Genomic DNA, 21,289 nt, shown 5'->3' on the forward strand with positions numbered 1-21,289 from the left:
GGGATGTGTTCTTGAATCTAAGCAATCAATGGCTAAGATGTCATTCTGCTGGGGAGTGGGAGAGAGGGAAGAGTCAAGAGGCCTTCCTGCGGGAGATGGGCCTGAGGTGGGCCTTGAAGGAGAGGAGGGTCTCATTAGGATGGGGCTCAGGTGCTAATTCCTGGCAGAGGTTTCAGCAACCCTGGGAACAAACAGGCCACCCCGGTGGAGTTTCCCAACCTTGAAGAGGAGACTCATGGGTGCGGTCTCCATGAGGATCAGCAGGCCCAGGGCCGCACCTGTGGGAAGTGGCTCTCTTCGTCCAGGAGGGAGATGATGCTCATGGGCTTGAGGGCCAGCAGATCGAGGGTGGGCCGATTGTCGGTGTAGTGGATGTAATCCCAGGCAATGTTCTCTGAGCGGTACTCCTCCTGCTCTAGGCTGAACACGTGCTGCACGAAGAACTGCTGCAGGTGCTCGTTGGCGAAGTTGATGCACAGCTGCTCGAAGCTGTCGAGGCAAGGCCACCACCCAGGCATGGAGCAGGGTTAGCTAGGTCCCTGTTGCGGGTGGTGGGATCCACGGGGCCACCAGCCGACTGCACACAGCCATACCTGTGTGTGCATGGATGCATGTCCCCGTACACAGGGAGCCTCCATGTACACGCAGAGGCATACCCCCCTCTTCTCTCTGCCTCCACCACCATCAGCTCCTCCACCCCGTGGCAAACAGACTAAGAGAAACGAGAAGGCTCAGCATGTCACTCAGTCCATGCCTTTGGCTCCTTACAGTCCTCTAGAGAGTCCTCTGCCAGGCCTGCCTGTCCTGACACAAAGACAATCCTCCGGGGACTGAGTGTCCTGTAGTAACCCAGCCCCATGGGCAAGTGGCCTTGGGATAGAGAAGAGCTTCTAGAGATCCGGCATGACTTGCATCAATCAGACGTACTCCTTACCCCTGCCCTGGTCCTCCAACCTGCTCTTCCTCCTGGATTCCCCACCTTGGGAAATGGCCGCTCACTCATCACCCTGGCTCCCGTCAGGAACTGAGGAGTCATGCCTGGGGAGGAAGGGAGGCCTCTCCCCCTCCGCCCCAATTCCAATCAGTTGCCAAAGTCTGGCCCATGCTCTAACATAGCACTCTGACCTGTTTACTTCTTTTCACTCCCACCACCGCACCTTAGTCTGGGCCACCCTCATTGCTCACTGGGAGCACAGTAATGGCCTCCTAATGGCTCTCCCTGCCTGCAGCCTCGCCCCACACATCATTCTCCACACACCACTAGAGGGAGCTTTCTGATGTGCGAATCTGATCACGCTCTTGCCTGCTCTGAATCCTCCTCCCAACCTTCCCGTTGTTTTCAGGATCCAGACAGACAGCAGAAAGCCTGCTGATCTCTTCCAGGGAGGGCGTGGCCCCGGTCATTCTGGACTCCTCAGCGTGTGAAGGCACCCAGCTCTTTCCTATCTCTGAGTCTTCACATGTCTGATGCCCCCCTTCTCTCCTTCCTCAGGAACTGGCTCGTTTTGCTCATCCTTTGGGTCTCACTCAGGCAGTTCTTCCTCAGGATGGGTTGCCCATTTACGCAAAACCTCATCACACCTGAGACTGGTTGTTCAACGTCTGTTAACCCAAGAGGTAAGGGAACAGGACCGCCATGTTCCCCACTCCCAACACAATGCCTGTAGAGTGCTCAATGCACACCTGCAGAAGGCAAGACTGAGCAATATGGCATTCCTTCCCCAGACCCACAGACTGCAGCCCGTCACAAACCCAGCTCACGGTTCCTTCAGGGAGGGGGCCCTGCACAAATGGCCAGAACCCCCACAACCAACTACTCATGCACCTCCAAGGTGCCCAAGGTGTGCTTGGTCTGCTCAACTGTCCCTCTTGAGGACAGAAACAAATGATCTGAATCACATTTGCATTTACTGTGCCTTAGAGCTCCCTTCACATTGGGCTTCGTTCTGCCAGCCCTGCCCCATCCCACCTGCCTGCCCAGCTGGTCCTGGGAGGCTGCAATCCCAGTGTGCTTGCATTTGGAATTGCTTATGTCTTGACAATCCTGGCTCTCCAAGGGGCCTTCTCAGACTTCACTTGTAGACACAGCCTTGGGCAGGGACATGCCAAGGTCAGGCCACCCCTTGGCTCCTCTAACAGGGCCCAGAGGCCTCCACTTGGAGCCAATCCAAGGCTCTGTCCTGCCAAGCCCTATAAATGAACGAGGCTCACATGTGCAGGCTAGGTTGCATCTAGAACACTCCCTGCTTGCCTGTCCCTCGGTCCTCATTTTCCTCATTTGATCTCCTCCTGCCACTTGCTAAGCCCCAGAGCATCACCTGTCCTTATTTGGCTCCACTGCCTGGCTCCCTTCACCCCCTTTGTCTTCCCTACCCCCAGCCTCCACCACAGCCACAGCAGGGTATCACCTTTCTGACCTACCTCTTGGTTACAGCTCTGCAGCCTCCGGTTGGGATACTGGGACACTGGGTCAGAGGTGACCTGCCTCACCTTAGCCCACCAAACTCAAAAGTCAGGGATGGTCCACAAATCCCTTTCCTTCCCCCTATTCCCTAGTATGATATCCCACCTAAAGATGCAGTTGAATTGATATTATTGATTTCCATTTTCCCCCTAACTTCATGTGATAATTCACTCTAGTTCATGAGGAGAGCAGATGGCTCAAGAAGGGTGACAAATGCTGGGGCCTCAGCCTGGCTCTCAGGTTGCTTTTAGCAACATGGCCTTCTCCAGATGTGTTGTGGGTGTTGGGGGAGGTGCAGAGGCCACCTCACTGCAGAGACTCGGGCCTGCTGAGTGGACCCACCCTGGCATCTGTGAGTGGAAGTAAGAGGCCAGCGGGGGAGGAATGGCTACTACCCTCTAGCTTGCTCAGTTTCTGAAAGCGGGTGAACTGAGATCTTCATACCTATTGTTCTGGAAATTTTCAAAGCCAAATATGTCCAGGAGGCCAATGGCTCTTCGCACATTTTTGGGGTCCTGGGCAGGTGGAGTGAAAATCACAGTGTTGATCTTCTTGACAATCCACAGGAACAGGTGCCCATAGATGCCCTGAGGAGATAGGGGTAAAGTCCACGGCTTTGAAGCACAGGAGGAAGGCTGCCCCTTTCTCCAACTCCCTGGAAAGGCTGCATGCACCCTGGATCTCATGGACCTACTGAGGGATATTATCCCTACTTTAAAGGCAAGAGACCAAGCCCAGAGAGGCCAGGAAGCCCACCGTCACCAGGCAGGAGACTGGCAGAGTTGGGACTTGCCCAACTATCTCTGTTCTTTCCTCCTCTCCATCAACAAGGCAAGGAGCCATGCTCAATAGATAGACACGTGGGCCCCTTCTCCTGCAGCTCTGCACCTTGGCAAAGGCGTCCCTCCGGTCTGCGGCCTGGGCGATGTTCAGGGGCCTGGTGACAAACTCCCCGCGGACGATGATGGAGTGCTTGATTAGACAGTCCCGGAGTGCCTGGTGCTTCACCTGGGGAGGTGGTGGGGCTCGCATCGCAGCAGAGCCTGGCTCCAGAACTCTGACCAGCGTATGCCATGTGTGAGGGTGGGAGAGGCCTGTGACTAGGGCCAGGCCAGATTGGGGCCAGAGTCAGGACCCCGGGTGGGGCCTGGCCCAGGGTTGGTCTGAGTACTGGGGTGTCAGAATGTTCAGGAAGGATGCACCAGCTAAGTGGGCCCCGAGCATGCAGGCTGCTTGGTTGACCAGCCATGTGCTGGTCTCCTGGGGGCTGGGGAAGAAGCTGGTGCCATCAGACAGAACTTGGAAAACAACGGACTCTGAGGCTAGGCCGTTAGCATCTGGATATGCCCCAACCAGAGTCACTCCTGCCTGGAGGCTGAAGGCCTAAGGGAGCAACAGGAGTCTGGACGGGCCAGTCCCCCCACCACGCAGAGAAGACTGAGTCGGCAAAACCCCAAAGCTCCTCAGAACCCTGAGCCAAATGAAGAACTTAAGCAGCAAAATGTGCCTGATACGATTGCTTTTTTCTTTTGCTTCTGATTCTATTAATTTCCCACCAGAACTGTCAATGAGGTGTGATGTGGAGGACATTACAATGTCCCCAGTGCAAAGATATTTCCCCACCCAGGGCCTGCTGCTATTCCTCCAAGTCGAGGCTCCATGCGGTCTCTGTAATAACGGGGAGGGCTAACAGTATGAGCACATTTCGCTTTCCCAGAATAGCACAACTCATGGAGAACTCCTGGGGATGAGGACACAGGGCAGGGATGTTTTGATGGCAGCTAGGGAAGGTCCAGGGTAAGAGTACTGGGTTAGATGGATGAGTGGGGAGAGCTTGAGGACTGGGTGGGTGGAGAGTGAGGATGCTGACTGAAGGCCCCTGAAGAGCAGGAGGGCCGGGGGCAAAGGGAAGAAACCTGTATTATAGCCAGACTGGTCATTTCACTACTTGGGTAATGATTAGCTCACACTGCCCCACCCTGATCCCACACCCAGAGCCTGTAGAAGGGCGCAGGAGTTGAGCTGAGAGCCTGGGAGAGGGGTGGGGAGGCAGGAGTGGGAGACTGGAAAGGGCTACGAGAATCAGGGGTCAGGGGTCCGTCAGCCCAGGCCCCTGGGGCCCCTCACAAAAATAGAAGCTGGCAGACACAACGGCCAGGCTACCTCCAGTAACTTCATCACAGTGGGAAAGGCAGGTGTCTCCATGACGTCCGAGGAATCCAGATTCTCAAAGACCGCGGCTGCAGACAGAAGCAGTGACCCTGAGTGGCAAAGCAGCCTGAAGTGATGGGACAGAGGCCCCAGGAAGGCCCCGGGCCTGGGGCAGCCCCCGATCTGTACATTAGAGACAATCATTCCTGGGTATGAGGCACTGCCTCGCCCAGATGGCCCTTAGGGATCCTCTCCTTGGTGATGATCAGCACCTTAGCTGTGAACAAATGTAACAGACTACTTCCCCACTGCTCGATGAGATCAAGGCCTGGGGTCAAAGGGAAGTTTGAAGAAATGCGGGCTTATATGGAGGGAGAAGCCTGGTGCTGGTGGGAGCCGGGTGGGGTCTATTAAGGGCAAGATGAGCCAGCAGCCCCCTTCAATCCACACTGCTGTCCATAGAACCTGGGCTTTCGTTTATGCATTTAGTCAAACAAGCAAACATCAACGGAGCACGACAGTAAGCCAGGCCCAGCTCTGCGGCAAGTCTCCTGACGGGCCTCCCCAGTTCAAGCTCCTCCTCTTCAAAGCAACCTCCCACTTAGGGCTGCCAGTCTGGGGGAAGAAGGAGTGCTGTTTCTGTACGTTTTTTTTTAAACTTTAAAAAATTGTAAAATAAAGCAGACGTAAAAAAGTGCATAAAACCCAAAGGCATGTTACAATGAATAATGGCTAAGTCAACACTGTGTAACCACTAGTAAAGTTACGACAGAGCCTTGCCAACACCCAAAGCCCCAACCCAGGTCCTTTCCTCCTAAGATCATGTTCTTCTCCACCAGAGGGAACTACTCTCCCAACTTTCACAGAAGTCACTTCCTTGTTTTTTGTTTATCTTTTTACTACCTACAAATTAATCCCTAAACAGCACTTAATTTTACCTGTTTACCTGTGTGTGATCTATCTGCATTCTTTTGTAGCATTTAATTTGGCCTGTTTTGAATTTTCTGTAAGTGTGATCGAATTGCATTCTCTGGTGCCTGGCTTCCTTTCTCAACAACACATTTATAACTCTTCCAAGTACTGATGTCCTGCTGCTCGTCAGCACCCATCTTTCACCAGCAGCAGTGCCCAGTTCTGTTGATAGATTACATGTCACCCCGGCTACAACTCGCCGGGAGTAGATTTCCTTACATGGTGTGAGATTGTGGTCCAAGTTCATGTTTTCCATGTGGACACCCAATTGCTCCAGAACAGGTTATTGAAAAGTCTGTCCTTTCCCCATTGCTCTGTGAATTGGTGTCTTTCATGAGTTCTAGAACCAGCCATAGTCTCTTCAAATATTGCCTATGCCCACTTTTTCTCTTTTCTTTTAGGACGCCAGTTAAATGTATGCTACATCTTCTCACTGTGTCCTATAGGTCTCCTACTCACTCTTATATTTTCCATCCTTCTGCCTCTGCATGCTGTGTACACATAGTTTCTTTGGATTTTTCTTCTGGCTCACACATTCCCTCTTCATGTATATAAAATTGGCTATTAAATTCATCCATTGAGTTCTTAATTTTAGTTATTTTACTTTTTAATTTTATAATTTCTATGTGGTTCCTTTTAAAATCTGTAATGTCACTTTTCATAGTTTCCAGTTCCCTGTCTAAATTTTCAAGCTTGGCTTTTCTTTTTCTTGAAGCATAGGGCTTTATGGTCTGTATCTAGTAATTCCAAAACCTGAAATCTTTGTGGATCTATTTCTGATGTCTATTATTTCTGCTGGTTCTTGCTCATGGTATCTTGTTTCCTTGTTCCTATTTATTTTTGGATGCATGCTGAATGCTGTGTTTGACAACTGTAATTTGTCATCTAGGTCGATGCTATTTTCTTCCAGAGAGGATTGTCAGTACCTTCTGTCAGATGCTTGGAGGCCCTGACAGGCCAGGGTGCATGAATCCCCAGGCCACCTGGCTGCTCACAAGCTGGTTTGCCAGTTCACGTTTGGCTTTGTTTACCCTGGTTCACTCTTACCCTGAGGGGACCCCTTTGGGGTCCCAGCTAAAAGTAGAGTGTAATTGATCAGAGTCTTCACCTTTGGAGGAACCTAAGCTTTGACACCTTACCCCTAACCCCACGAGGTCTCCCTCCAAAATCACAGATGAATTTTTCAGATGTATTTTTCCAGAACAGGGTTAGACCACATGACCTCAGCAGGCCCTTCAGGTGAGAACCCTCAGAGATTTCTTCCTCCTCCCGTCCCAGCCACGCACTCTTCCTCCCCAGGGGCGCAGCTGGCCAGAAACAGCATTACCCATAAACTCCACATTGCCCAGGTGGAGAATGGCTGCCAGCAGCTTGCTGAGGTCCCAGTTCTCGGAGTCGGAGAACATGAGGATCTTCATGGCCGAGCGGACATGGGCGTAGTCCTTGGCATCGTTGAGCCCCTCGCAGGAGGTGCAGTTCCCCTGCAGAACAGGACACCTCAGGTTTCTAGGGGCCAACCCATGTCCCACCTCCTCCACTGTAGGGCCAGCAAGGCAGAGATACCTCAGTGACTCAGCCAAAGGCCTTCATAAGGGACACTACATAGGCTCTGGGTGGACTCTGAGGGGCCACATGGAGGCCTAAGCTCAGAAAATACACAAAATACACTTCCAGAGGTGGAATCATGATGCCATAGACACAGCATGCCTGGGCTTTGCAGCCATTGCTGGCACTTGGTAGCTGTGTGGCCTCAGCCAAGTGATTCAGCTTCTCTGAGCCTCTATTTGTCACCCATCCATAGTAACACCTGCCTTATCCTTTCTAGGGAATACCATAGGTTCATTCTTCTAACAAACATTTTCCAAGGCTCACCATGTGCCAGGGCCTGTGCTATTTGCTGGGAATTCAGAAATGGAGAGATCTAGCCCTGTCCTGTGTGCTCCTCATCCAGGAGGGAGGGCAGGAAGCAAATGATGCTGTCAGAGGCTGTTACAGGTGCTGAGACCAAAGAGGGGCAGGGCCAGCCTTATTGGGAAGTGAGGAAAGGCTTTCCGGAGGAGGAGGCGCCTGAGCTGGTCCCACATGCTGAGCTTCAAAGCAGTGCCCAGAAGATGGTGGTCAAGGCAGCTGGAGCTAGCCTGTGAGGTGGGGGCAGGGGCCGGATTACCAGAAGGCTGGGGTCATAGTTGAGGGGGGAGAGGTTGGCAGATGGTAGGATCTGGGGGGACTTGGAACCCATGCCAAGGAGCCACAGGGAGCCCCTGAAGAATTGTAATCACAGAGGTGATCTGTCAGGCTTGCACTGTGGAAGTTCTACAGAGTGGATGATAGATTAGAGGGTCAAGCCTGGCACAGGGGGGACCTGGGAGGAAACTACTGCCGTGGGCTGGGCAAAAGATGATGAAGGCCTTGAGGAAGTGAACATAGAAGAGAGGGCTTAGCAGGAAAGAGACTGGAGAGATGGACTTATCCATTCCCTTGTCAGTGAACATGAGCAGGACAGCTGCTTGTGCTGCACCGTTCCACGCGTGGGGACACAGCCAAGGGCAAGAACAAGGGCCTTGCTTTCTTGGATTTGGAGTTCTAGGGGCACCACAGGATGGGCGATTGGAATGAAACTGGGAAAAGAGAGGGGTGGAGACTACTCCCCATGACTTACTGCATGACCAGTCTTTTGCCCGTTGGAGGTGAGAGGACGTTTATGGGGAAGGACCATGGCTTCAGAGGGAGATCAGGAAGTCATGGGTAAGTCTCTTTTTTTTTTTTTTTGGTGAGGAAGACCGGCCCTGAGCTAACATCTATTGCCAATCTTCCTCTTTTTTTCCCCCTTTTCTCCCCAAAGCCCCAGTAGATAGTTGTATGTCATAGTTGCACATCCTTCTAGCTGCCGTATGTGGACCCCGCCTCAGCATGGCCAGAGAAGCGGGCCAGAGAATCGGTGCGTCGGTGCGCGCCTGGGATCCCAATCCGGACCACCAGTAGCGGAGCGCGCGCACGTCACCGCTAAGCCACAGGGCAGGTCCAAGCGTAAGTCTCTGACAGTCATAGAGTCGGTACCAAACACAGAGAGGGTGGAGTGGGGAACAGAGAAGAGGAACTGTCAGTCCCTGCCTCAGGGGCCCGGCCAGAGTCTGGGCTTTTCTGCGGCTGTAGACCAAGGGTTAAGCGGGCACCAGCCCTCCTCCCTCTTTCTCCGTTTGTTATTGAGAGGCGGGGAGGGGCGAGGCGGGGGCGGGGCCATGCGGGACAGGGAGTGGAGGGAAGGGGCGGGGCGGGCCTCACCATGGTCAGGTAGTGGTACTCAGAGGGCGTCCCCAGGCCCAGCAGCTGCTTCTCGTCGGTGCTCATGCCCAGGAGCATGCAGTAGAAGATGTGGTAGTTCCGTTCCTCCGGGGCCTGGGAGGGAGGGAGGGAGTCCCCGATAGCCTGTAAGCAGTCCCCTGAGGCTGCCGCCCTCGACTGTCTCCCTCCCCCAGCCTTGTCCCGGCTTGCGCTCCAAGGTCTCTCAGCCAGGTGTGGCTCCGGCACTGGCCCGACGGATGGCCCGGCCTGGATGTCTTCATCCAGGGCCTCCAAGGCCGGCTCATCCCGACAGCTCTGTGCTAAAGGCCATCCTCATGTCCAGCGCACTCCTTTCTCCTGGCTTCCCTGCATCTCGACTGCCCCTCGCAGCGCTGCAGGCACCCTCCCCAAAGTCACAAGCGAGGAAGCCTCAGGTGGGAACTGCCTGGCCTCCGAATTAATTCTAGTAGAGGTGAGGAGTAGTAGGCACCAAGGAATGAAGGAAATTATATGGATAGAAAATTCAAAACGGAAAATCCAATCATTTCTTTTCCTTGAATACTGGGGAAGGACCATCATTATCCAATTCTCAGGGTCCTTGGCTCATCTCAGGGTAAGGCCAGAGTTCAGTGGCAGCAAGCTAAGACCTACTGAGGTATGGGGAGGGGGTGTCCCTGGGGAGGAGGACAGGAGGGGTGAGAGTGATGGAAGGGGACCCCTCTTGGAAGCCTCCCCAGTCCCCTGACTCCCCATCCTGGGGCAGGTGGAGGTTTCCCCAAGACCAGTGTGGCAGGTGGACGCCTCACCTGCCGGCAGACCCGGGACTTCTCCAGAAGAAATTGCTCGATGCGCGCACCCTCGATCACCCCGCTGGGGTTGAAGTAGATGTCGATGTACTTCCCGAAGCGGCTTGAGTTGTCATTGCGGATTGTCTTGGCATTTCCAAAGGCTGAGGGCCAGAGGGAGATGCCCGTGATGGGAGGAGAGAGGAGAAAATGTACTTTTAGTGGGAAGACTTCTCAGAGGAGGTGGCAGAGCCCAGAACTGAAGGATGGGTAGGATTGCACTGGACAGTGGTGGCAGCCAAGGGTATGCTGAGAGGAAGGCAAAGTGCAGGTAAAGGTTTAGAGGTCAGAAAGCATGGGGTAAGCTTGCAGAGTGGGAAATTTGGCTGGAGCATAGGATACAAGAGGAAAACAGTGGAAGATAGTTGGAACTAGTTAGTAGGTGGGGCTTAGTATCACAGAGCATTGAATGCCAGGCTAAGAAGTTTGGAATTAGTTCTGCAGGTGATGGGGAGATAGGAAAGCTTCTGAGGGAGTGAGGGAGCAGATTTGCGTTTTAGAAAGATTGCTCAGGCTGCAGAGTGGAGGCCTTGCAGGAAGGGTGGCAAGAGCGGGCACAGGCCCGGGCATAGAAGAGGAGGTCAGCCAGGAGGTCTTTGGGCTGCAGTATGATCCCAAGTGCATTCCACACAGCTGTTTCTGCAAGCTTTTCACGTGTGACCCTCAGTGACAGAGATCCTTGGCACTGTGTCCTAGTACGTGCACACTCCCACCTGCACGCATAATTAAAAGAAAATATTCAGTACAGTTCTTACCAAGAGCAATGTGCTAGGTATTTTCTATTCTATGCTACTTAATTTGTTCTAAAAGACTTATTTCATGACCCACTGGTGGGTTGGGATATAGTTTGAAAATACCGCCAGACAGCATTAGTCCCACGAGACCAAGGAAAAGGGCTCCTCTGTCAAACAGGTTTGGCAAATACCGCACTCTCTCCCCCTTGAGGGATGCTAGTGCATAGAAGAGGCTCTGAGAAGCACTACAGTTCAGAAGCGTGCTTAACATTTCTGAACCCAGTGGCAGATTTCTTTTTTTTTTTTTTTTAAAGATTTTATTTATTTTATTTTTTCCCCCCAAAGCCCCAGTGGATAGTTGTATGTCGTAGCTGCACATCCTTCTAGTTGCTGCATGCGGGACTCGGCCTCAGGATGAACGGAGAAGTGGTGCCTCGATGCGCACCCGGGATCCGAACCCGGGCCACCAGCATTGCAGCGCGCGCACTTAACCACCAAGCCACAGGGCCGGTCCGGCAGATTTCTTTTTAAGAAAGAACTTGATGTAGGCATTTTTTTCTTTTTTTTGTAGAAATTGACAAGCTGATTCTAAAATGTATATGGAAAAGTAAAGGATCTAGAATAGCCAAGTTTGGAAAAGAAGAACAAAATTGGACATGTGCTACCTGATTGCAAAACTTACTAAAAAGCGACAGAAATCAAGACAGCATGGTAAATGTGACAGGACAGACAGAGAGAGTAAGAGAACAGAAAAGAGAATCCAGAAATAGAACCACACAGTCAATTGATTTAGAGAATGGTACAAAGGCAATTCAATGGAGAAAGAACAGTCTTTTTGACAAATGGGGCTAAAATAATTGGATATCCATAAGGAGAGAAGAAAGAAAGGAAGGAAGGAAGGACAGAGGGAAGGAAGGAACTAAGAAAGAAAGGGAAGAAAGAGAAACTCAACTTATACCTTGCCCCATAGAAAAATTAACACAAAATGGATCATAGACCTGAATGTAAAACCTAAAACTGCACAACATCTAGAAGAAAACATAGGAGAAAATCTTTGGGTTAGGCAAAGATTTCTTAGATACAACACCAAAAGCATAATCAGTAAAAGAAAAAAAATGATAAACTGAACTTCATCAAAATCTAAAATTTCTGCCCTACAAAAGACACTGTTAAGTGAATGAAAAGACAAACCACAGACTGGGACAAAATAGTTGCAAAACACATCTTATGAGGGACTTGTATCCAGAATATATAACAAACTCTTAAAAATTCACTAATAAGGCACCAATTCAACTAAAAAATGGGCAAAAGATTAAACAGATACTTCACCAGAGAAGATATACAGATGGGAAACAAGCACATGAAATGAAAAGATGCTCCACATCATTAGCCATTAGGGACACGTGAGTTGACACCATGAGGAGATACCTCTACCAAGCAACCAGAACTTGCACACTTGCTGGTGGGAATGCAAAATGGTATAGCCGCTCTGGAAAACATTTTGGCAGTTTCTGACAAAGTTAAATGGCTCACTTACCATCTGAGCCAACAATTTCACTCCTGCATATTTATCCAAGAGAAAAACATATGTTTACACAAAAACCTGTAGGCGATTGTTTATAAAGGCTTTATTCATCATCACTAAAAGCTATAAACAACCCAGATGTCCTTCACCTGGTGAGTAGACAAACTGTGGTACCTCTGTGTGGTGTAATAGAAGGGATGGATTCTTGATCTGGCAATAACATGGAAGAATCCCAAATGCTTTATGCTAATGAAAGTAGCCAGACCCAAAAGGCTACAAACTGTATGATTTTATTCATACAACCTTCTGAAAAAGATAAAACTATAGGGAAAAAAAGACAAATCAATGGTTGCCATGGGCTGGAGGTGGGAAGAGAGTTGACTGCAAAGCGGCATGAGGGAAGCTTTTGGGGTGATGGGAACATTCTATGTCTTTAGGTTGGGGGTTATATGACTATATGAGTTTGTCAAAACTCATAAAACTATATATCAAAAAATGAATTTTTACTGTGTGTAAAGCATGGGAGAACATGCTCACCAGTGGCTGACAGCCTTGAGGCTTAGGTCACACGCTTCTGGGCCTCCCCCACCAGAGACTGAGTGAGAGGAGTCCCCGGGACTGGCGTGGGCCTAATGCAGGACTCCTCTGAGGGGCTCTTTGCTCTGGAGCTTCCCATGGTGTTGGCCTTGTCAATCCGCATCGCAGCTTGAATCTCATCCTGCCCAGTCTGCTCTTTCCTAAGTGTCCTAGCAGCATCCCACCCAGAGGCTTTTCCTGCCCTTTCCTGCTTCCTCTCCCTTCATCTTGCAAAGTGGTGACTCCTCTCTTGCAGTCCTAACTCCAGCTCAGCAACTGCTTCCCACAGGACCCAAACTGACACAACCAGCATTTCCCAAATTGATTGCATCTTGGAGCCCTTTTTAAAGGAATACTTGTTATGATCCTGCAGAAAGGACACTTAAGGAAAGCTCATAAGGTCATCAGTTTTTCCTTTTGTGCTGCCTGGGACCCCCCACACTACCATCCATCCCATTCTTGTCTTTGTGTCCTGAGGAATTCTGAGCAGTTGCTGAAAGTGTATGGCCTATCTTGTCCTTCCCCACGGGCACCTCGTGTCGGGAAGGTTCCAGCCCGCTGGGCCTGGGGAGGAGGGCTGGTCCTGACGGTGACCACTTACCTTCCAGAATAGGGTTGGCCTCCAGGACCTGCTGCTCAATCCATGAATGTTGGCCACTGACAGTGGCCAGGAACTGCAGGATGAGCTTCGTGGTCTCCGTCTTCCCCGCCCCAGACTCGCCGCTGCAGAGAGGGAGTGCAGGGATGTCAGTCAATAGAAAACAACCACAGGCCTGCCTTCTGGGCCAATCTGCACAGGGCCACCCTCTCCCTGTGCAGAAATGCCACCGCATTTGCCCTGAAGTCCCCTGTGGGTCTCAGACTATCTACATTGTGTTAGTTATTGGTGTGTTTGTCTTTTCTACCCTGCTCAGCTGTGAGCCCCTGGCAGGCATGGTCATATCTGGTTCGGTCCAGGGTCACTGGCATGGTGACTGCAGATGAATGAACAAGACTAGACGACATGATGCCTCCGGGTAACAGCCTTTCCATGAGCAGTGAGCTTATGTGGGCCAGAGGGGAACCTCCACCAGTCCTTTTGGAAAGAAATTTGGCATAGGTATAAAAACCTTCAGAATTATCCTGCCTTTGGTGTAAGAAAATAATCCTAAAATCAGAAAAAAGTTTTCTCCATAAAGCTTTCTGCTCATTAAAACATTATTTATTTATCACTGCAATTGTGGAAAATTAGAAGTACCATAAATGAGGGAAATTAATTATGGTCTATCCAGTCAGAGAACATTATGCAGCCATTAAAACCAAGTCTGTACAGAGCTGGCAGTAGCATGGGCAACGCTTACTAGTTACAGTTAAGGGACAAATGTTGGTACTATTTAGTAGAATTTTAACCAAGTGGGTAGGGGAAGACTTTTCCTCCAAAAATGTCTAGCAATTTTTTTCTGAGAATATTTTTCTGAAATTTTCTAAAATTTTCGTAGTGAATATATATTAATTCCACTATGGTGAGATATGAAAACTAGTTTTTAAAAATTACTTAGGGCATTTAACTAGTTAAAAATATACTTGTGTCTGGCACATGGCACAGACTCAGGTTTGCAGTGATTAATATTACTATTATTGTTAAGGCTTAAATGCTTTTTTATAAATTATTTTTATTATGGAATATGTCAAACATTACAAATGGAGGCAGAATAGTGCAATGTCTTGCTGATAAAAGTATGGTCCACAGGCCAGCAGCGCCTGTCACCTGGTTGGAAATGCAGACTCCCAGGTTCCACCCAGCTCTGCTCAATCAGAATTTGCATTTCACAAGATCCCCAGGGGATTCCTGCACTTTACAGTTTGTATAATGAATCCCCACAGTCCCATTCCCAGCTTCAAGTCCTGGCCAATTTTGTTTCCCCTCCTGTACTATTTTAAAGCAAATCCCAAATATTGTTTCTTCTGAAAATATTAATTTTTAAGAAAGTTGTGATCAGGGGCCAGTCCTGTGGCTTAGCTGTTAAGTGCGTGCGCTCCGCTACTGGCGGCCGGGGTCCCGGGCGTGCACCGACGCACCACTTCTCCGGCCATGCTGAGGCCGCACATACAGCAACTAGATAGGATGTGCAACTATGACCTACAACTATCTACTGGGGCTTCGGGGGAAAATAAAAAAGGAGGAGGACTGGCAATAGATGTTAGCTCAGAGCCGGTCTTCCTCAGCAAAAAGAGGAGGATTAGCATGGATGTTAGCTCAGGGCTGATCTTCTCAAAAAAAAAAAAACAAAGAAAGTTGTGATCAAAATGTCCACAATCCAGATCAAAATGTCCAGAGTCGGGGCCTGGTGCATCTGCGCCCCGCCCCCGGGACTGTGGGGAGTCGGGCCCACCTGATGATGCAGCACTGGTCCCTCTTGTTCCTCTTCATGTTGAAGTAGCAGTTGTTGGCGATGGCGAAGACGTGCGGCGGCAGCTCGCCCACGTGGCGGTTGTAGTACAGCTGTACCTGCTCCAGGGTGTAGAGGGGCAGCACCTGGAACGGGTTCACGGCCACCAGGATGGAGCCTGTGTACGTCTGGGGAAGGGAGCAGGTGGTCAATGCCCTCTGCCCCAGGGCCAGAGCTGCCCGGCCCTGCCTTGGCCTTAGCTGCAACCCCCTGCAGGCTACTGGGACTCTGGTAGGGAAGTGGGGTCAGATTCTGGGCCAGGGAGCCAAGATACCCAGCCGCTCAGGTCCTTCCCCTGGAAAGATGGGGGCGTTCACCACGAATGACAGTTCTGAGAGGGGGTACTTTCACAAGAAGAGTAAATGAGGTGGTCGTAGGTAAATGTTTAGCATTCTGTCTGGTATGTAGAAGAGGCTCAAGAAAAATGGGCTGAATGTCTGAAATAAGTCTATACTTGCCTCCCGTGGGGGCCTCTACACGGCTGGTCAACAACTGTAGCCCTCACTGCTTCCCCCTGGGACCCCTATTCTGGACCACTTGCTCGTCAGGAGCCCCCACTAGGCCCGCCTGCCCATCTGGGGGTGGGACAGGGACAGCCACCTCAACAAGTCACATGATTATCATTACTTTTCATTTTAGGAATGGAGAAGAGAATCTCTCTGGCTCCAAAGACTATGACAACCAGATAAGAGAATGCAAGCATAAATGCTTTGGAAAGGACAAGCTGCAGCTCAATGTAGCTTATTGCTGTTATCAGTCCCAGGAGCTCTGACGCACGTTCAGCCAGAGTGGACTCACAGTGCCCTGTCCCCCTCTGCCGCACAGGGCCTCCTCCTTCTCCTCTCCTAGCCCTCCCCTCTATTCAGGGTCCCCTGCTCACTCTCCCACTCCTCTGAGCACCCCAGAAGAAGGGCCAGTCAGATCCAAATGAGCCACCTCCCCTGTGAGCCGCCCAGGCATGCCGAGACTTCCTCAGGCCACACCCACTTGGGACTGGGCTGGAAAATCTGTGCTGCAACAGGGATGGGAGCCTGAGGGCTGGGGTGATGCTCCCCTCCACTGCCAGGCTGTGGGAGAAGGACTCACATCTGACTACATGGCCCCCCTGACCATCACAGGACCACTTCACAGGAGGGCAGGGGTCTTCTGCCTGATGACCCTCTCTGCCACATGTCTGGGAAGGGGCTGGGCAGAGGACTATGCCCACCCCCACAGCCTCAGGTCAACTCAGCCATCAGAGCAGGCCTTCCACTTAGCCACAGACAAAAGGAAGAGGCAGCACTAATTGAGCACCTACTGTGTGCCAGCACTGCACTGGCGTGCTACCCATCAGCTTTCCATGCCCTCTGCACCCTGCTTCTTTAGGACTGGGGAGCAGCGATTGAGAAAGTTTAAGTACCTTGCCCACCTCACACAGTGAGGGCCTGGGGAGCAGGGACTGAACCAGGTACGCCTGACTCCAAACCCCCTGGGGCATGGTTTTCTTCCCTAGCCAGGAGGTCAGTGCCTGCGGACGAAGCCGCCTGTCCGGGGCCCCACGTGGACATGGAGGACTCACGTAGATCTTGTGCTGCTGGTAGCGGATCAGGAGGTTGTGCACAATGCCTGCCTCGTTCAGGTCCCCCAGGCGGATCATGTCCTCCACACCCTGGGCCGAGTTGGGGTGCATGGGGCTGAGGGTGCCAAGGCCCTCTGCTTGGATCCAGTGTTCCTGGAATGAAGGGCAGAGACTCCCCTGAGGGGCGGCCTCCCACGCACCGACCCGCTGCACCTCCCCTCCAAGTTCTCAACAGATTGGCTGAGCTGGTGGCCAGTCTCTGGCCAAGGTCAGTCTGTGGTCAAGGTCAAGGGAAACCTGTGGCAGGATCAGGTCAGTCTGTGGCTGGCATCGTACGCGTCTAGGTCCGTGTGTAGCTGGGCGCTAAGGGTGAATTTCAGACCAGGGTCAGAAGAGTTTGTAGCCAGAAGGTAGATTTGACTGTGATTGGGGTCAGGGGCAGTTTGCAGCTGAGACCTCACAGATTATTGGGATAAAAGGGTGTAATTAAAAGTGTTTTTTAAACTGCATAACAGCATTATGCAAATAGAAGATATTACTGTTAATATTTTACTGCCTTCCATAATATGGAGCTCACGCCATAGTCTAGAATCCTCTCCTTGGAGGCCAAGTCTCTACATGCCCTACTCTGCAGCATCTAGCCCAGCAAAGAGGTTCTGCTGAGGAGGAGTTGAGTGACCAGCTGGGCCCCTCACTCACATGCCCTTCCCCCCCGCACCACCATTGGCCGACCCCGCCCCTCCCATCCCCTGGTGGCTGAGCTGGCCCCTTGCAGGCCACCCTGAGCTTCCCACCTTTCTCTCACCTGGGCTGTTTTGCTTAGCATGGGCAGAACCTTGTCCCCTCCCTTCCATGCACGTTTCTCACACACCTTTCCCTCCTGCCTTCTTTTCCTCCCAGCTCACCTTCCTTTACTTTGCAAACCAGCTTTCTGTCCTCCCTTCCTCTCTGCCACAGCCTCTTCCCCATTTCTCTCCTTTCTACTCCCCCAGCTGTCCTGGTTTTCCACCTGCCAACTCCTTGCTTTTTCACTATAGAAATAGTCCCTAAGACAGACACACAGTGTTCACCATGACAGGATCCCACTGTGGCCTGTCCTGCCATGTAGGTCCCCTCCTTGGGCTCTGGAACCCCTGGTTTGGGGAGCAGCACCAGAGAAGTTGAGGGGCTCCAGACCCTGGAGGGGTGGGGTGGGGGCGCTGAGAGAGCCCAGTCTCCTGGGACAGCCCAGCCACACTAACCTTGCCCTCGTCATCTTCAACCAAGATCTTGCTGGGATTTGTTTCTTTGATGATGCCCCCGATGGCCACGCCAGTCTTGTTGGCAGAGGGGGGGTTCAGCCACACATGGTCACCCTGGAGGGCAGAGAGAAGATGGTGGTTGGATCCCTATTCCACCCTCCCCTTCCTGCTCAAGACCTACCTCTCCTGGGGGCTGTCCCTTCCAATCAAGAGTTCCCAAGGTGGCTGGGGCACATGCTCTCCCCGTCCTCCTTCTGCCCCTCCTCGTCCCCCTCCTTATTGTTCTTTCCTCCCTCCTCCCCCTGCCTTCTCTTGCTCTTGCCAGGATGGTAATGGGAGGTGGCAGTGGGAGCTTCCCTGGCCTAGCTTGGTTCCAAGAAACAGGCAAGCCATATTTGCAAGAAACAGTCTCTCGGTGAGGTGCAAAAAGAGAGTCTTTGCCTGTGAATCCCAATCCATAGGCTGGTGAAAAGTGAAGACTAAAATCCCACATACTAGGTTCCTGCTGCCTGCAACACAGCATCAACCCACGGGAACCTCCTTCTGATCCGAGAAAGCTCACCCCATTCAAAGAGGAGTAATCCAAGAGGAAACAGCTCAGGTCTACAAAGATACTGAAATCCAAAAGGAGGAAAGGAGCAAGTGAATAACATTTGCCAGGGAAAAAGAAACAAGTAAACAATCCTGCCACAGAGCAGTGGAAATTTGTGACCAAGTAATTCACCATGATTTCCAAAAGCTTACAGCAGTGCAGATCAGAGGCAACGGAGCTCAGAAATTAGATGGTGAGACAACTGAGAAGGATAAGATGAGAATTGGCAGAGCTCAAGAAAGAAACAGAGGAAAAGTAATAAATGCAGGCCAGACATGAAAGCAAAATTGGAAACAACAACAGGGGAATAAGTACTGCTACCTGTGTGGTGAAGATCATAGAAGACAGAAGGAGAAAAGCAAGCCAATGAAACAGAGATGAAGAAAATTAGGATCAGGAAGAAAAAGATAGATCTGGAAGATGGGCTTTTTGCCCATTATTTGTTTTTTTAACAAATAATTGGAGTGCCCAAAGAAGAACACTAGAAAATAAAAACACTCAGAAAGATTATTGAAAGATATAATCAAGACAACTTTCCAGAAGTTAAAGAAGCCTTGAATCTGTGGATTGAAACACACCAGGTACCAGGAAATAATGACAAAGAAAAATCAACTCCAGGACACACACTAGTGAAGGTTATTGGACTTCAAAGATAAAGAAATGATTTTTGGGGGGTAGGCAGACAAAAAGATGAGGTCACTTATAAGGAGAAAATTCAGGACAAATTCAAATCCTGTATGAGGTCTGAACAACTGCTAAAAAGATTTCAAGAAAAGAGCAATCTGTCCATTAGGATGGCCACTATCGGAAGAACAGAAAACAACTGTTGGCAAGGATGTAGGGAAACTGGAACCCTTGTGCACTGTTGGTAGGAATGTAAAATAGGGCAGCCACTGTGGAAAACAGTGTGGAGGTCCCTCAAAACATTAAAAACAGAACTGTCATATGATCCAGCAATCCCACTTCTGGGTATTTATCCAAAAAAATTCAAAGCAGGATCTCGAAGAGATATTTGCACTCTCATGTTCACTGCAGCATTATTCACAATAGCCAAGCAACCCAAATGTCCACTGACAGAGGAACAGATAAATAAAATGTAGTATACATGTACAATGGAATATTATACAGCCTTTAAAAAGAAGGAAGTTCTGCCACATGCTACAGTGTGGATGGACCTCAAGGACATCATGCTAAGCGAGATAAGCCAGTCACAAAGAACAACTGCATGATATAGTATATGATTCCACTCATATGAAATGTCTAAAGTAGTCAAAATCACAGAAACAGAAAGTAGAAAGGTGGTGCCAAGGGCTGGAGGAGGGAGAGAAAATAGTGTTTAATGGCTATGGACTTTCAGGTTTGCAAGATGAAAAAGTTCTCAGATCTGTTGCACAACAATATGAATATACTTACTACTAAATTGTACACTTAAAAATGGTTAAGATGGTAAATTTAATGTTATGTGTTTTTTAGTACAACAAAAAAAGAAAAATCCAATAATTTTTTACCCAGCTGAATTGTCATTCCTGTATAAAGGTAACAAACAGTTTTGAAGATGCAACATTGTTCCCAGAAGCCTTCTGAAAAAAACATCTAGGGGACAAACGTCAGTTAACTGTGCAAAGAATGAAAACAGATTCACACCAACACACATGGTCACAGAGTTTCAAAATACTCGGGACAAAGAGAAGATCATGAAAGCTCTTAGAGAGAAACAATAAGTTTTATATGAAGGCTCAAGCATTAGAATGGTATCAGATTTCTCAACAGCAATTCTGGAAGCCAGAAAACAGCGTGGAGCACATGTCTTCACAATTCTCAGGGGAAATTATATCCAGTTTGGAATGCTAGGTGCAGCTGACGTTCAAATGCAAATAAGAATATTTTTAGACATACAAGTTGCTAAAAACATTTACCTCCGATGTACCGTTTCTCAGGAAGCTACTACAGGATATGCTAGATCAAAACAAGGGAGTAAACCAAGAGAAAGATAGACCTTGGGTCCAGGAAAAGGGATTCAGTGCAGAGGAGAGGTGAAAGGAATTTTCAGGGTGGCTGCAAAGGAGAGCCCAAGACGAGAGATGTGCCTCAGCGGTAGAAGGCACCAGTCTAGATAGGCCGGGTCAGCAACTCTGGGAGAGAGTTCTTCCTGAGGATGCAATGGATGGAACTCCCGATGAGTCAGAACATTTTGAAAGGACATTGACATATCTGAGAGGAAGCTGGGGGTAAAAGTCATGATAAATACATAGAAAACTAAGCAGACGGGGAAAAGTTCAATTACAAAGTCTAGCAAAGGAAAGCACCAGTGCTTAGAATACCCTACATAGCTCAACTGAGAGTAGCATTTACTTAGCATTTACTTATTATTTACAACAATAGATGACGGCTGAAACCAAAAACTCAAGTAGCACTAAAAGCATGCTCCTTAGAGACATGGGGGGAATATCAGAGAATCAACTAGAAGGGTTGACAGTGGTCACCTCTGGAGAAGAGGAAGTGGGGGACTGATTCTTTAAACTGTGTGCCTATACAACTTTATAAAAATAAAAGCTAAATTAAAAAGAACAACAAGGAACAGTTGCTACAATATACAGAAGACCAGCATGAGCAACGTACTGTGCTCCTTGGACTAATTAAATCACACCAGAAAACTCAGAGACCTAGGAGAAGCTTTCTTCCAACAAGGATGAAACTCAGGTGTGAATAATTGCAGTGTGCAGCTGAAACAGCTGGCCAATCACCAAAGTGAGAACATTAATAGTCAAAGACAGATGATGGGCATCTTATGGCAGAATTGATATTAACCAGAGATGAAAGAAAGAGACCATTGCCAATCCAGACTGAGTGAGGAGGTATCAACCAGACATGAGCTGGAAGAATAAACAAAAGAGTTGGAACCTGACTTTTGTTCAATCCA

At 49.9% G+C, this 21,289-nt stretch overlaps 1 protein-coding gene across 1 annotated transcript in view; it reads right to left on the reverse strand.

Moving 5' to 3' along the window:
- The window catches only part of MYO7B (myosin VIIB), a 94,291-nt gene that overhangs the window by 56,920 nt on the left and 16,082 nt on the right, over positions 1-21,289 (reverse strand). The window contains exons 4-14 of the mRNA XM_087434972.1: positions 17,778-17,924; positions 16,537-16,689; positions 14,922-15,106; positions 13,151-13,272; positions 9,676-9,818; positions 8,870-8,983; positions 6,915-7,068; positions 4,628-4,704; positions 3,353-3,472; positions 2,909-3,051; positions 279-489 (exon numbers count right to left, since the gene is read on the reverse strand). Of these exons, the coding sequence (XP_087291098.1) occupies positions 279-489; positions 2,909-3,051; positions 3,353-3,472; positions 4,628-4,704; positions 6,915-7,068; positions 8,870-8,983; positions 9,676-9,818; positions 13,151-13,272; positions 14,922-15,106; positions 16,537-16,689; positions 17,778-17,924 (1,569 nt within the window). The remainder of the gene's footprint in view (positions 1-278; positions 490-2,908; positions 3,052-3,352; positions 3,473-4,627; positions 4,705-6,914; positions 7,069-8,869; positions 8,984-9,675; positions 9,819-13,150; positions 13,273-14,921; positions 15,107-16,536; positions 16,690-17,777; positions 17,925-21,289) is intronic.

Source organism: Ceratotherium simum, chromosome 9 (genome assembly GCF_057802395.1).
Source record: "Ceratotherium simum simum isolate JZ-2026a chromosome 9, ASM5780239v1, whole genome shotgun sequence".
Taxonomy (NCBI): Eukaryota; Metazoa; Chordata; class Mammalia; order Perissodactyla; family Rhinocerotidae; genus Ceratotherium; species Ceratotherium simum.